Consider the following 17,277-nt stretch of genomic DNA (forward strand, 5'->3'; position numbering starts at 1 on the left):
CAATGATTTCCATCAGTGGAAGTCTAGCTTCACTTCACAACGTTGTCAACCTTGTCAAAAATAGCTATTTTAAAAATTGTTTTATTGTTAATTGTTGGATGTTAGTTGTTTGAATAAAAAAATGTTTTGAAAAAATGTGTCTGTCGCTTGTTTCCAATTTATAGCATTATACATGTTTTCTATCGCGTCCGCGCATGAACCATATAAAGCGGGGTAATCTCTAGTCTGACCAAAGTCATCGGTGGACATAGCAGCAAGCAGTAATGCAAACAACAATGGAACTAGCGACGGAGATAATTCCCACCCAAGCGTTGAGCGCACTAAGAAGCCTTGGCATTTTAGTAGCCTCCGCTTGAAGTTTACGAGCATAGGAAAGCAGAACAACTTTACTCTTAATATGGGACAAAAATATTGAAGTAAGGAAAAGGCCCAGGAATCGAAGGGGTGGAAAAAAGCAGCAACGACAGTGGGAGCAATATATGCCGACCCAGTTAGTGAACAGCCCGCCATTTACGACTCAGCAAGAAAATAAACCGCAGCCGCTGACCGAGCCACAAAGAACAACCTCCGCAATCAAAGGAGTAGATGTTCATTTTGGGGCGAGGTCAAAGGTCTTGACTGCCCAGGAAAGGCTGGACCACGTTTCCGGAAAATAATATTATTACCACCACCACCACAACTACAGTATATTTTGGGTTTGTATGCGTTCGCGTACGTTTGTGTAGATAGTAGATAATATGTGAAGTGAATGTAAGGAATGTTTTCCTTCACGTCCGTGCTGTCAGGCGTCCGTCATTCGCGCCATTCTACGGAATAACTAAATAATAAGATGGCTTCTAATACAATTGATAAAATGAAGATGTTACAGGAAGTGGTGGACAATTTGGGGATGATAGAAGAGATGCGGTTAAACCTGAAAGAAGACCACTATTCTTAGAAGAAAAAAGAAACACAAAGGTCCTTTCAAGGACCAATCATATGCCTCGAAAAGATTTGCTTTCTTGTCTAATATTTTTGTCGGCTGTATAGTTGTTTGTGTGATAAATTTATGTTCATCAATCTATGTATATATGTTGTATGTGTTATATATGTATATGTCTCTGTCTATAAAGAAGTTCTGCGTCCCGCCCCGCCAAGCGCTGTTTTATTGTTATAATTTATGAACTAGCTGCAGAGACGTAGCTATGATATTTTGCGCCCGGGGACGAACTATAAAATTGGCGCCCCAGCCCCCTCCCCGTTTAATCACATTTTTGAATATTACCCTTGTTTACTTATTATAATGTAACGTTGTAAGCCTCATTTTGGCGCCCCTGTACCTTGGCGCCCGGGGACATATGTACCCCCTGCCCCCCCCCCCCCCAGCTACGCCTCTGACTAGCTGAACTTAACCGCCACCCGCTGAACTTACCCGCTACCCTATACAACAACCCAACTTTCCTTTGTCGCTATACAGCTATACAGCCCCAATATTCCCCATGCTCAATTCCCCTTTTCGCTAAACAGCCCCATGGTGTGCTAAAAAGTGTTGTCGCCAAACAGCCCCCCTCCCCGGGGGGGTCTGTAATGTATTTTCCCTATTACTACTCACACAACTTCTATGCAGCGAAAACCATATGACCCGCAGCATTTTCTGGATCTACTCGTGTTTCAAACATGTGTTTTTCAATTCCACACCAAAAGGTTAGGTGCGATTTTCAGTAACGAATATTCCTGACTCAATGTCTGTTAAAAGATTGAAATTTTCTCAGTAAAAGAATGTGTCTATTTTTTTTCTTCAGTTACAACTATTATAAGCTTCCTAAATAATATTTTTTACAAAAATCCAACTTTCACCATCAATCAATCCTGGCCAGCTTACCCATAAGTACTCTAGTCCATCTAGTCTGGTTCCCTGCTTAGTATGCTCCCTGCGTTCCACTCCCCAATTCTAAGCACTTAGGGACTCATGCTATGCAGGGAACCAGACTATAGTCCAGCTCCCATTTCTAGACTGGTTCCCATTGTGGTATTTTTTTTAAAATTTTAAATTTTTTAATTTTTATTTTTATTTTTTCATTCTATTTCTTTTTATGAAACCTTAGCATCATTGAGTCCTCTGGATATTTTAGTCTGGTTCTCTGCTTCGATATCCTTCCTGCATTGCACTCCGCTATACGAAGTGGTTGGTGTTTTTGGTCTTAATGTTTGGCAAAGTCTGTCTTGCAATGTAGAAATATACCTCAATATTAAATGTAAAATTGATAAAGGAATGGATCAGAAATCAAACTTTTAGATCATGTAGTGTAAGATATACAGTATTTGACAAAATATCGTCACCCTCACCCCGATAGGAAAGAAATGATATTTTGTTTTTAATCTTTGGCAAATGAAGACTCTCATCTGTCGCCTTACTTTAATTCCGATGTGAATGGTATCAAAGAATCGATTTCAAATGGAGATTTTTTTTTTACATGATGTTGTCGGAATGTACCATGTTGGACCCAATATCATCACATTCACCCATCGTGGAAGAGAGTTGGTAATTTGATCCTAGTATTTTGCAAAATATGAAGTGTCACGTAGAACGAGATATTAATATCGATGCAAAATTAATCAAGGATTTTATTGCAACTAGAATAGTTTAGATGACGCAGTGTGAAATGTGAAATCTTTGCAAAACAAACATGAGCTTCACACCGTCATAAAAGATGGGTGATCTTTTCGTCTTAATCTTTGGCAAAATTTTGGCTGTCGTACGTCACCTCGTATAAATTTGGACATAACATGAATCAAGGAATCGACTGGAAAATGAGTTTTTGAGATGACGAAACGGGCAAGATTGACAAAATAGTGTTGTGAATACCCTTATCCTACATCAAATATATAGCTAATAGCAACTCAGGAGTATACGAGCTATGAAACCAGACTATAGACTGTGATTCATGGCAATCGGAATACCTATGGGTGCTTCTCCAATCATTATTAGATATATTGCCAGGAGTGTTATCGTGTTTTCCAACAAAGTGGGCGAACTGTAACACGACCTCTATAAGCAACTGGAATGGCTGAAGACGGTTTTATCGCAAAGACAGTGCAGATACTGGTTCCCCAACCATGCTTCAGCAAATTCTTTGTAGATCTGAACTTTCTGGATGGTAATAGGCGACGCCAAAAGCTCAAAATTAATGGTGTCTGTCAAGCCCCCCCCCACTCCATTCCACGTTGAATAGCTGATTCAAACTATGAAATATTTTGAGAAGGACAATGTGACACTCGTATCTGGTTTATTTTAGTTGTTATTAATCTTTATGCAAACACAGAAATGAAATGTAGATGGTTAAATTTAAACTCTGAAAATTACATTAGAACTTATTCTATAGTTTTCGCACTCTCCCGTTTGTAAACCACCCACTGTTAAAAAATATAAAAACATATCGGACCAGATGATCTCAGTATTGTTTGCAGCTGAATTAATCAAGGGTATACTGATCAACAGATGGTGATAATACGATGAAACAGTCATTCCTTGAAACAGGCAAGACACTTTGTCCTTGTCAAAATCTTTCAGTACAGATAACACCACCATTTTTATTATGTTACATGTATCATATTCTTTGTTTTAATTAAAATGAGGTCAGCAAAATCAGCAGATTATAAACATTATAATATTGTATTGAACTAAGCCAGAAATTTGACAGGACACCAGTTTAGGTTTTTTATTATGTAAACTGTTACATTGCACTATATAGTACAAAATACATTATAAATTCTTCATCAATCTAACCCCCACAATGTGTTTACAAAATTGAACCATATGTGCAAAACTAATTGTAATGTAGGGACATTGTCTAAATGCTTTTTTTCAACATTACTAATTGTATTACTTCTCAGTAAAATCAAATAAACTATTTCAGTTTTACACAATAGTGAATGTGCTATTGTGAAGATATTTCATTATTAAGTTGGCAGTGCAAAATAAACAGTCTTACATTATTGCATTTGATTAGCATATAAGAGAATACCAGTATCTCACTTAAAATTGGGGTTTTGTTACCTTAATGAAGTTTTGAACTGCTCAGTGTATCTGGGAAATAATGAGAAATATTATAATTTAGACAATTGTAGCTGTCACAATTAAATCTAAGAGGAAACTTGATATTTCAACTGGTCTGAATTGGCTTTTTAATCTGGTCTGAATCAATCTGACGTTTGGATCAAATCAGCCAGTAATTTGGTCTGATTAAGCTTGGTCCAAATCAGCTGTCGTGATTCTAACCACAGAAAAAAGTCACCAGCAAATTACAACATTGTGGCAAAACAAAAGTAAAGGCATATATATGGAATTTTTGGAAAATTTGTTTATACATCAGAGCATCAGTCCATTGACAGGACTCGTTATTATTTTGTTGTTGTTAAAAATCCTTTGTTAGAGGCACATGATATATCTTACTCCAGTAGTCGAATTTTAATTATTGTTATTGTTGTTGTTTTTATTGTTGCATTGATTATCTACTTTTTTTTTAATTTTAAAATTTCAAAACTTAAGTTATTACATAGGTTTCTGTTTAGAAGTACATGTATCTTTGTAACTTTATTTCATTAATGATAATGTAGAACTTTATGATTTGCACATGAACACATTTTTTAGTAGACAGTCGTCATAACAAAATGTTGATTCATGGGACCCAGCATGTTTACCTGTCGGTAGATGAATGATCAACCGTGCAAGAAATCTTCGTTCTTCAAACCAGGCCCCCACACAGTTAAAATCTTCAGAGGAGAGAAATATGACATGAATTGGATTAATTTGTTTGGTAACTATCACTGTTCAGGAATAGCTGAAGTTGCCCTATATTTTATCACACATATAGTATTGTGCATTATTTGATGGCATTCATATATGTTGTGTAATTTATTTTTTAAAGCCTTCATTTTAGAGTTTTTGGATAGGTACTTCAGTTTGTATTTTTTCCTGACAAAGTTAGCATTTTTATATGTATTTCATGGATTTACGTCTACAAATACCCTAAATAGAAAATGCAGAAGAACAAAACTATGCCAAGAAGAAATCGTTGTTGCTTCTGTGGTTAAAGTAGTACTACCCCATGTCATAGCACACATCAAACACCTGTCAAAATCAATCACTTACTGGTAATTGTCTTACCATTCAGCATAAGCTATTGGATTAACAAAAAGACTTTTTTCACAGTTTAGCAACAGTCATGAGAGGTAAAACAAACTAGGTATGCATATTTTGTATACAAAAAATAGATGACCTGTTTAGTTTTTCATGCCATTATAGTAATTTTTCAGATATTTTTAGCTTTGGGTTTGGAGGATGCTTTTGGCTGCATGTTTTACAAACACAAGTTTAGTTGACTTTGGTCTTTTATTTTATAGACCTTTTTTAAGAATTTTAACATCTTTGCCTTTTATCTTTGTAATGATTTATCTTCCTTAAGTTTTTAGCTATATTTACTTTTATATTTTAAAAACTTAACCAGTGCTATATAGCCAAGATTTTTCTAATGTGGTGTTGAACACCTACATATTTCATACATCTGATTATGTGTATAAATTCAGTATATACATTTAAAAGCTAGATAATATGAAGAGTGTAAAGGAAAACATTTAATTTCATTCTCCAGTAACAGGTACCATTTGCAAAATCTAGTGCCATAAGGTATCCAAAAATAAAATGAAATTTGCATGAAAAACATTTTCACTTTAGCAAAATCAGACAACTCAAAAAATGATTTAGGAAGTATTTTCTGACATTTCATGACTCTCCTGGAATCTTGTAAGATTCACATGAATTTCTACCTGGCTGAAGCCTGTAGTATCTTAGCACAGATGAGAACTTCATTAATATTCAACTTGCAGCTTCAAAGTTTACAAATTTTAAAAAAATTACAAATTGTAATGAGTTGAATTATACCATGGTTTGACTTTGTACATAATTTTTAGGATGTTTAGTGGGTTTTTGTGTACCACTGGGAGCCCTTCCCCACCCCACCCCTCCTCATGCTGCAGGTGTGGGGATGTAGTTGTTGTTGTAGGGTTTAATGCCATTTTTCAGCACAAGATAGGCTATACATGGTGGCCAATATAAATGGATGAGGAAGAACCTAGGAAAACCCTGGAAAGAAGCACTGACCCACAAGAAGCTACTGGCAAGCTTTCTCACATAACCACATTGGCTGAACCTGAGACTTGAACCCACGCAGACAGAGTTGAGATAGCAATGATCTGTAGAGGAGAGTGCTTTAGACCACTCAGCCACTTGGGGACCCCTCTTGGGGACACTCCAGCATGTCATAGGAGGTGAATAATGGAGGCAAGAGCTGCGGTGTCTCAGTGGTTAGCATGCTTCACCATGCAAGATCAAATTATATTAAGTCAGCTGCTGTGATGTGTCCCATTTTAATTGAATTGCCTGGGCACTTGAATAATCATTCCATGACCCACTCAATAAAATCTTCAAAAAATATGTGTTGAAGTACATGTTAAGGGATGAAGACCTACAAAATATTAGGCTTGTAACTCAAAAATGGACTGAGATAGAGCTTTCTGAAAGTGAGGCCATTCCAGACTTAATTTACACTTAGATCAAGTCGAAGGTCATTGCTGATTTGAGGCAAGACAAGTTAACTAGCATGATTGTTGTCATTCCAAAATTAATCAAGCCTGTCTGAGAAAGATGGTCATCCGATTTTTTGCCAGTACTTCAAGAACAGCACATGTACTTTCCAAAATTTGGAAAAGTTTGATTTGATAGGCTGATAAGAAGAGGTGAAATAATTTGTCATATGATATGCATAAACATGGACATCTTTATTAGAAGATCAGCACACTTGCAGTGTCAGTGTGAGTTTATGAAGTCTTATTTAATGATATCCTATTCATTTTTCAATAAACGTTTGACTTGAATAATTGCAGAAAGAATATCTAGATACATTTTTGGGTAGGAATGTCATAATTGTTTCACTTCTACATATTTTTGACCAGAGCACTTCATTGGCAACAAAGATCAGTATAGCAGTTTACTATACCCAAGTATGGTGAAGATGTCATTGAGTCACACAAAAATCAGGTTGAATGAGACTTACAGTTATGCAGTGTTTCCCAAGGTTTAACTAGGAAGTTATAAAAACTACATGTTTTACTGTATGAGCTTTGTACCATCACACAGTCACCCACAGTAGTAGGTATCAACCTGAAAATATGATGATTTTAGATCAGTCATCAAGTGAATTGTTGTCTTAATTTATAAGTTATTTTTCCAAAATGCCTTTTTATTATTCTTGGTTAGCTTCAATGAGATTTCTGACTTTTTTGGAGGCCAAAATTAGTCTGAATTTGATAGCATGAGGTATGTATAACATGTTTGCAACAGAGTACAATTTAACCTGGGAAAAGACTACGGGGGATATTTTCAATGGCATTACCATGATTATTTTCTTTGTGATCTGTCTCTCCCACCCGTAAACATATAATGAATAAATTTCCTGGCACATGGATGTGCATATACAATATATCTCAAGTGTTTCCTTTGTTGTAATGTTTGTCCACATTACTTGGTTGTATTATCGCTTGAAAAGCGTTTCTTATTATTTTGAAACACATGCTATAGAATTACTATTTACTAATACTCCTTTGTATCAGGACTCCTCCAAAGTTATGATTCTTTGGAACTTTTAAATATTGTTATATCTAACTGTAATTCATAATACAAACTGAGTTTCAAAATAAAAGGTCATGAAGTGATCAAGTGGAGGATCAGTTACATGCATAATGCATTTTTCATGTTACCCATGTTTTCCGTCATGCCATCATATCCAGAGTAGTTGGTTTTCCAGTCTGACATACATAACAAGTGATGTCTGCATGTTATTGTATCACTGTTACGCTTTGATTGTTAGCATCCGTTTGTTTTGTTTCATTTCAGTGGCCTGTCTAAAGACAGTAGTCAGCAAGTGTCTGGGTTTTGCAATCATTCTTGGATCATTGATAGGTAATGTATATAAAGTATTTGCTATTTGCCCTGTTTGGCTGGACAAGCTCTTTCCCACCCACCCATCTCTACATGGAGTCAACAATTTTGAGTGGGTTTCTTAGCACCTTCGCTCTGGGTGGGGGTCTGAGGGACTATATTGGTACATTCTTAGAAAAATCTGCATTTAGCTTGGACTTTGCACACTGTATAAATGCTCTTTTACCTAGAATCATGAAACTTAGCAAGGAGATTCATCTTGACTCTCATTGCAAATGTAGGTCACTGCCCTATATTTTACACTTCATCAACCTGGATTAAACTTTATCATTTAACTTTATTTCTCAAATTCTGTTCATCATAGAATGATCACTTTATATGACTATATATTTCTTGGTATTACACACATGCAAAAAAGAAAGGTCATTTTGATTTACATTTCATGTTTTACTGACTTTGGTTTAAATATTTGTACATAGCTTATGACCACCAGCGTGCTTTTTGAACCGTGTGTGTGTTATATATATATATATATATATATATATATATATATATATATACCCTAGATTGAATGTATCTTAATGAGTACTACACCCTCGTGAGTAATATAGGTCGCTGTGACCTCCATTTCATGCTTCACTGACTTGGACTAAACATTGTGTTTTGAGCCCATTTCTCATTCTCATTATTCATGCTAAAATCACCAAACCATATTGTATGTATCTGTATTTATTTTAGTATCATACCTTTATCACAAAATAATGTCTCTGTAACCTGCATTTTATGTTTTACAGGCTTGGTTTAAGTTTTGGCTTGTTAGCTCAAGACCAAATATTTCTTAGCATCCTATATTCATACTAAGATTCATGAAATTTTTGATAACATGTATTCTCATCACAACTAAGTCACTGTCTCGTATTTCAGTTTTGCATTTTCCTCATGACAAGACAGTTTTAGGATCCTGCATATATTTTGTTGTACCTAGATTGATGAAAGTTGTTGAGGGAATGCATCTTGATGAGTACAGCACTTTCAATAAGGTAGGTCATTATGACCTATTTATAACACTCAGTTACTGCTAGAATGACCAGACTTGAAGATTGCATACATCTCTTTTAATAGCAGCAATATATTGCCTGTCATTGTTGTGCAGCTTATGCCTTTTCATGCAGACAAACCACCATGTCTGTTCAGTGTGAATGCATCCTCCCACATGGTGGAGAATTGTCAGTATGATGGAATCCACTCATGCACCTGGCTTGGGGCATGAGTAGAACTGTCATCTTTTTTACCGACAATGATTCTGCCAAGTGTAGCACTGTGTGGACATTATGACTAGATTGCCACCGAAGAAAATTGATTGTAGTGTGTACCTAATTATTTTTATCCTATCACAATTAATTCAGTTACACTGTTCTGTAACTTAAATTATGTGCCATTAACATTTTCTTCCTTTTGGAATTCAGTTTTTTAAGGGACATTGAGTTAAGAAGTGTTTCCACCCTTTAGGAGTTTGGGTACGCTATGTTGTACAACTAAAGTACTGGTAAGTCCTTGTGTCAAAAGGAATAGCAGCAGGATACTTGTGTATTCCTTTATCAAAAGAATTTTCTTCTCGTAATTGTGTTCTTCAATGTATATTAATAATGTCTATGCTATTGGCGGAAGAGAGATTACATCATATGTTATTGCATATGTGTCTGCATTATATATTTTTAACCAGCAAATGGTTGCAGTGAGAAACAAAAAGGAAAAAAAACATAAAATGGGTCCTCAATTGTTTACCAAGTGTATGCACAAGGGTGTACTTACAATGCATTGCATATTAACTAGGTGAGTGTACGTGTGACACAAAATATATTGTCATTATTTCTTTTTCAAAATCATAACAATGTCAGGACAATCTGTAGGACAGTGTGGCCACAAGAAGGGCCCTTGGGACACTCATCCAGACTGCATCTGTTGCTCAAAGTACGACATAGAAAATGTTGTGTACATTCAAAATTATGGGCTTGTTTAAACTGGAATCATGCCTATGAGTAGAGGAGGAAACAAAAAGTTCACTCACTTTCATCGTTTAAATTTTCAGGGCTTTCTCTCACAGACTTCCCAAGGTGGAGGGAAGAGAATAAGTGAGAGGCTTAGCTATTTATCCCTTTATGAGAACAACTTTTTTGGTAGGGTAGGGCCCTCTAGAGGAGGGACTGAACATTCGAGGAGTTGATTGTCTCTCCCCAGTAGGATGTCAAGCCTTCCGCATGTTCAGAGCAGCATGTTGCACTACACAAACGTGTTGCTCCCTCCTTTAAGTGATGTTGTGTAACTACATGCATCATACTCACTGCAGTGTGTTGCTCCCTCCTGTTAGTGAGGTGGTGTATTGCATATTTCATTTCCATGGAAGCTTGTTACTCCCTCAAACACAGGAAGTGGTGTACCATTCCCAACATTTTTAGGAGTGGTATGTTGCACACCACAGATGGGAAAGATCAGAATTGCACACTTTTGAGTGATGAATCTGTTGAGGATGAAGTATTCTCCAATTGTCACTTAGTGGCCTCATGGTATGGGGGTTGGGTACCCCCCCAAACTAAAGTCCCAGTCTGTTCAGGATTGGGAGTCTGTCCACTGGGCTCATCCAGGGAAGGGGAATGGATTGATATCCACCCCTTTACTATTATCCAAACTAATCCTTAGGAAGATATGGGGAATTCCACCTCAGGGTCATTGGTCCTGTATTCCCTAGTGTCTCGCTATCACCTCCTCACCAAGTCATATCAGATTGGAAGGCTAGAGGTGTCACATCATCAGGGCAACAGTCGATTATGTCTCCCCAGTCCTCAACTCTGAATTACGGGATGTGGCATAGAGCGTGCCAGTGCCTTCTCATATTAAATCAATCTCCAGTTCAAACTATGCCAGGTGATGATGACTTCTCTATCCTGTTTGACTCCAGTGAGTTCAGGATAAAATCAGTGCCACTGATGTCTCCTATTAGGGTCTCACCTTTCCTTCAGTTGGATATCAAGGTTGAAGTCGTGTTCCTTTGACAAAGCAGTTAATGAAATCTGCCACCTCTTATCCCCGAACATGGCCTGAAACACGTCTGGCACACAGTTCAAGAATATACTATCCATTTTGTAATATTGATATATAGAGGGTTCAACCTTGACCAGACCTTGTAAATTCTTCCTTATTCCTCCACAACTGAAGAAATTTCTCAGAGGTTTGGCACAGGACAAAATATTGCTCAGCAGTGTTGAGACTGGTCCTATCCCTTTCTCAACATTGTCATGTCTCTTCAGCTAGCTACTGATACATTACCCAGTGGCCTACTTAACCTGCCCAATTGGATGCTGATTCATCCAAAATGGGTATTTTCAATGGAAGCCTAAACACACCTTTCCATTAAAATAATTGAGTCTTTCTTGAATCAACCCACCTTACACTAATGTATGAATGTTTACATGTACTGTTATTTGCTTAATTATATGAATGTTGACAATAATTATATGAATGTTGACATTAATTATATGCATGTTGACATTAATTTTATGAATGTTTACATAGTGTCACTAGTGATTCGCTTTAATTTTCTGAATGTTTACATTAATTTTCTGAAATGTTTACATCAATTTTTTTCTTAATGCTTACATTAATTATATGAATGTTTACATTATATTTGTAATGTTTACATTAATTTTATGAATGTTCACATTAATTTTTTGAGAGTTAATATTAATTATATGAATGTTCACATTAATTTTTTTGAATGTTCACATTAATTTTTTGAATGTTTACATTTTTATTAATGTTCACATTAATTTTTTTAATGTTTACATTAGTTATATGAATGTTCACATTAATTTTTGAATGTTTACAATAATTTTATGAATGTTCACATTAATTTTATGAATGTTTTCATAGTATTGTTAGCTATTTTTTCCTGTTGAGTATATGTTGCTCTTGCATCTCTATTCTATTCAGTTTCTCTTCTGAATATTTTTATCATCCTTATAGTTAAATAGCAGGCAACAAATCATTCTGGAAATTTGTGGCAATATTACTAATTGTTATAATGTATGTTGAATGCAAATAATAAGATGTATTTAATTATTGTACTGAGAAAGGGAAAAAAAGAACTGTTGAAAATTCATAGATTCTCCTTTATGCATTTTGGCATAATTTTATGCAAATGATACCAAGCTGCCATTCAGATATGGCTTCCATTACTAAAAATAGAACTCCTTTAAATGACAGGTTCTCTAAACTTAATTTTACCCTGTTTGACAGAAAACATCCAGATGTGAAGTATATTCATTTTTGTTCAAATGATGCCCTTTTACAGTCAAACATGGCAGCTGTAACTAAATTTGGGCCTTAACGTCAGTTCATCTTTAAACATTATTTAATGTAAGTTCATTATTTAATATACCTGGGTCAGCACACTAAATATGGTTTATTGACCATTTTGAGACCAGTCTGTTAACTTGTAACTGTCAAAGATGGTTGTGATGAAACTTTACTCAGGTATACATTATTAATAATAAAAGTATTGCGTATGATAAACACATTATCACTGCATATAATACAATAAATCCATGCTTTTACTAGATGTATATTAATAAGGGTGAAGTTATTTTATGTTGTTTGTACATTTACCATCCATGTTATAGTCTGACTATACCAAGCCATTTGTTTGTACCCTCCTATTGATTTCAATAATGGAAAACTTTAATGTGATAAAAAGTGCAAGGAACTTAGTGAATTCATTCACTGATTTATAATTTCTTACCTGACTGAGTAGAGTGGCCCAAATACCATCATCATCTGTGTATTTCATGCTTAACATAAGTTTTCAATACAGTAGATGGACATGCTCGAGATCCAGTTCCAGTTCCTGGACAAGTGCACTTTCAGCAAAGTGTGTGTGTGCATGACTACAGATGTACAATACATAAGTTGTCTGCTTCCAATATTTACAATGTTGAATGAAGCAAGGGAAAAGAATGACAACAACAGATTTGCCTTTCACGTGGATTTAACAAGTGGTTTAATTTCTATGTTCATGAATGCAAAGGGATATAATTCCAAACTCTCAATGTTATGTAATTTACGGAATTATCTGGCAGTTACCGCACAGGATGAACTACGTAATTATGTTGTCTGATGGAAATAAAGTAGCTCATAGTGTACACAATATGGCGCCATGTTAGTATGTAAAGTCTCTTAAGCATGAAAGTTGCAGGGGATGCCAGTAATAGTGATATTCTGGTCACAGTCAAGTTAGAAATTATAAATCAAAGATTCAGTTGACTTAGTTCTGTGCACTTTTTATCACATAAAAAATTTGTTATTGAAATTGGTAGGGGGTACAAACAAATGGGGATGTATAGTCAGACTTCATTTAGACTTGCATCTGGCTATTTGTTGGCTAACTTGAGTAGAAGTTTGAATGTTTTTAATTTATTATGTCCAAACTCCAGTAAATTTTGACATTTGTATGATTTGTTTTTACACAGTGAAAGTCCCGCAGATCATAAAAATTGTCAGAGCCAAGAGCGGGGAAGGAATTAGTTTTTCCAGTGTTATCTTTGAGTTGATAGCCATCACAGCCAACACTTCATACAGCTTTGCCAAAGGATTTCCATTCAGGTATAATTCTCATGCACGTATACATGCATGTAGATGTATAGATTTGTGAAGTCACAAAAGTTAAGGTAAATCAGAACTTTTAATCCTTGATTGCTGTTACTAAATGTATTTAAATAATTTGTTTGCAAATTCCACTCAGCAGAATTTAACAAAATTTTCAGAAAGTATCCTGATATGGAGGGCTGTCAAGTTCATACACAGAATGCCTATTCACCATCCGATATGGCTGCTGTTACTTAAAACAGTAAAACCTTAAAATGACTCCTTAATGCACTTTCAGATTTATACAGTTGGTGCCCTCTGTCATCAAATATGGCTGCCATTACTAAATATAGAGGGGCCCCGAGTGGCCGAGTGGTCTAAAGTGCTCTTCGTTACGGATCACTGCCATCTCACCTCTGTCTGCGGCGGTTCGAGTCTAAGATTCAGCCAATGTGGGCATGTGAGAAAGCTTGCCAGTAGCTTCTCGTGGGTCGGTGGTTCTTTCCGGGGTTTTTCAGGTTCTTCCTCCACCATTATTACTGGCCGCCATGTATAGCCTATCGTGCTGAAAAATGGCGTTAAACCCCACAACAACAACAACAACAACTAAATATAGAAAAACATGTAAAACTTTATCATAAGAAACCACTCAGCAGAATTTTACCAACTCTTAAAGAAAGCATCCTCGCATAGGAGCCTCTCATTATTTGAGAAATGATATTTATGTGCCATCAAATATGAAGATACAAACTATTATTATGACGCTATGGTTTTAAAATAAGTAATAGAAAAGAGTGAGAAGCATTAAGCTTTGTAAATTTCAACAATTATAATTTATTTCCAAAGAATAAAATGTGAAAATATAAAAAGTACTTATGATATTGCGCATTGAATCTCAGATAATCCTAGATTTACTAGCACAAGTCCTGATGAATAAAGTTCTCAATAAACTTTAGTGGTATTCCAAATAATTTCCAGTACTGAAGGTGTTGATGTGCTTGTTTTGGTTGGTATTAATGTACAAATGGCTTGAATTGTGATGATGTGCCATCACTTTTTTTATGAATCACAATAATACAATCCAAGAAGTCCTTATTTAACTCACTCTAATTCCAAACGAATGTCTCTTTCCAAGAATATTATAAAGCACTTTGTATTTCTAGAGAATAATAAATAATTTCATCCTAATCAAAATCTGAATACAATAGTATAAATGATTTCTGCCCAGACATTATTGCAGGAGTTAATAATTTCTAGATAAACAAGACGATATGAAAAGCCAAGACACAAAACAAGAGCCAGGATACAGGACAAAATTTCATTTCCATAACAATCCAGGCTATAATTAAACAAGGTCTGTTACAAAAATTATAATAAAGAACATGGTAAACAAAATGTCCTTGACTCAGACAATGATATGTTTAATTCTGTTGATAATGATCCTAATATTAAACCCACACTCATAGACAAAATATTAGCTATGTATTAATTGTTTACAGAGTTACAAACAATCAGTGATTCTGGTTAGGTAGACAATGAACTTGATTTGGACGAGGTCAACTACAACATACAATTTTGCATAACCTACTGCATATAATGAATAAAAAAAACCTAATAGACCATGCAAAATATACATAACACTATAGAGAAACCATAAAACAGTTGTCTTCATAACATATGTAGTCAATAGCAGTGGAAAATATTTTAACAGAAAGTTTCCCACTGACCTAGATTTCTCGGCCAAATCCCCATGCACTTGGCTTTGAGGCATTTGTCAGCTAGGGGTTGGTTTCAGGCTTACTCATGTTTCTTGGAGGTTGGGGTGGGTGCACTTTTGTTGACTTTGAGGTTTTTGTAATGAAAACTTTGGTCAGTTGATCAGAAGTCAAATGACCTAGGCAAATTATGTAAAATATGACTTTTTAAAATCACTTCCTTATTTCATTCAACCCTCAAGAATCCTTGAATTTGTTTGTGTGTGTTTGTGTGATTTGGACTTTTAACGTAGCTTTAACAATTTTGCAGTCATATCGCTACAGTGTCTGCAGTGTGGCAGTTTATAGTGATGTCTATCACTGGGGCATCATGCTGCAGACATGTAGCATGATGTCCCACCCATTCATATTATCCTGACACCAAGCCAGCCAGTCCTAACACAAACCTCTTAATGCTGAGTGCCAAGCGAGGCAACTGTTATTAGAATTTTTGTCCTTGAATTTGAGCAGTTGCCTTGAACACTCTTTGAATTTTCATAAACTTGGTTTTATTTTTGGAAACTCCTTGAATTTATCTAAATGGAATAAACTTCTTTGCTTGTTTTCGAAAATAAATGAATTAAATAAATAAAGTGGGATAATATTCAGAGGACCAGACGACACATGACACGGGTAGTTACCATTTGGTATAGCATCCCATGCTGCAGTGGCAAGCTAATTAGCATTATTTAAGTACTTTTTTTCTTCTGTGTTTTTTAAAAACTTAGTTATGTAGTAATAAACAAAATAATATATGGTGAAAATTCAGTTTTCTTTTTGGTGGCGCTCTACAATTTAGTATTTTGCATTGAGTTAGAATTTTAAAGAAACGTAATTTCCGCTTGTTAACTCACTGGTTATACTGGCTACTTAAAAAGAGACCTTGTATATCTTAGGTATTGTTCAAAGAACATTTATTTCCCTATATTTTGATGTATGATTAATGGGTGTAATATGGGTTATAGTGTATACAGCTTGGCCTTACTCCAGATGTGCATCTTTCAAAAACTGCTAGCAATGCTTGGTCATTTTCACTTCCTGGACTTGTAAATTGTAAAAAAAGAGCAGATAACTTTTTTTACATTTTATATATATAGTAATTCATCCATTGCACTTTCAGAAGCTGGTATTGTCTAGTTGGGCAAAATTAATTTCCCTGTTTTAATAGGTGCTAAGATAGTGTACTTTAGACTAATTCAGGCTGATTTTTTTAGCATAAGAGAGCAGTCATTTTCATTTTGGTTAGCAGTGTGCTTAGATCATGTACAATTTCCATAAGTTCAATATCCAAAGAAATGTCAGACACATTACATCAAAGTAGCATAGAGGTATGCCATCATTCTCTCCACTGTGAATGTTTCAAATGCAAACAACTTCACCTTACATTCATCACTCTCTCAAAAGTACATAATAACTGGTGAGTGCCCCCATTAAAAAGAATCTTTAAAAACATTTGGAACTTCTTGAAAAATCTTTAAAAGAAACAACTTGGGGATTGTTTGAACCATGACCTCAACAAAGTAGAGGAGAGGTTTTAGACTACATCTGGCATCGGCATGGGACTTTGCACGTATACTTTCACTGCATATCAATAATTCTTCTTTCTACTGTTTGGCTCATGAAATTGTTTGTTTCCCTATTCATCATGGTTAATCCCCTCCATGTTTGCTTCATGTTAAAATGTCACTACCATAACTAATCAGGGATATGTTCAATGTTACGGGGGTTTGTAGACATTATTGATTGACATTTTCATAGCCAATGTATGAAGGCCACCCATAGAAAGACTGTGATATCCAAGTGATTCAGATTCAGATACCAAGTGAAGAATCAACTGTCTTATATTGATTATATATTTCAACAATACAAAAATAATTTCTGAAGCATCTTATACATGTGTTTTTAGAAAAG

At 35.3% G+C, this 17,277-nt stretch overlaps 1 protein-coding gene across 1 annotated transcript in view; it reads left to right on the forward strand.

Moving 5' to 3' along the window:
* Nucleotides 1–2,951: 2,951 nt before the first annotated feature.
* The window catches only part of LOC149798868 (mannose-P-dolichol utilization defect 1 protein-like), a 33,042-nt gene continuing 18,716 nt past the window's right edge, over nt 2,952–17,277 (forward strand). Inside the window, exons 1-3 of the mRNA XM_089957782.1 lie at nt 2,952–3,137; nt 7,931–7,996; nt 13,498–13,630. Of these exons, the coding sequence (XP_089813908.1) occupies nt 3,044–3,137; nt 7,931–7,996; nt 13,498–13,630 (293 nt within the window). The 5' untranslated portion in view covers nt 2,952–3,043. The remainder of the gene's footprint in view (nt 3,138–7,930; nt 7,997–13,497; nt 13,631–17,277) is intronic.

Source organism: Sinohyriopsis cumingii, chromosome 5, assembly GCF_028554795.1.
Source record: "Sinohyriopsis cumingii isolate HCF-2022 chromosome 5, ASM2855479v2, whole genome shotgun sequence".
NCBI classification, from domain to species: Eukaryota; Metazoa; Mollusca; class Bivalvia; order Unionida; family Unionidae; genus Sinohyriopsis; species Sinohyriopsis cumingii.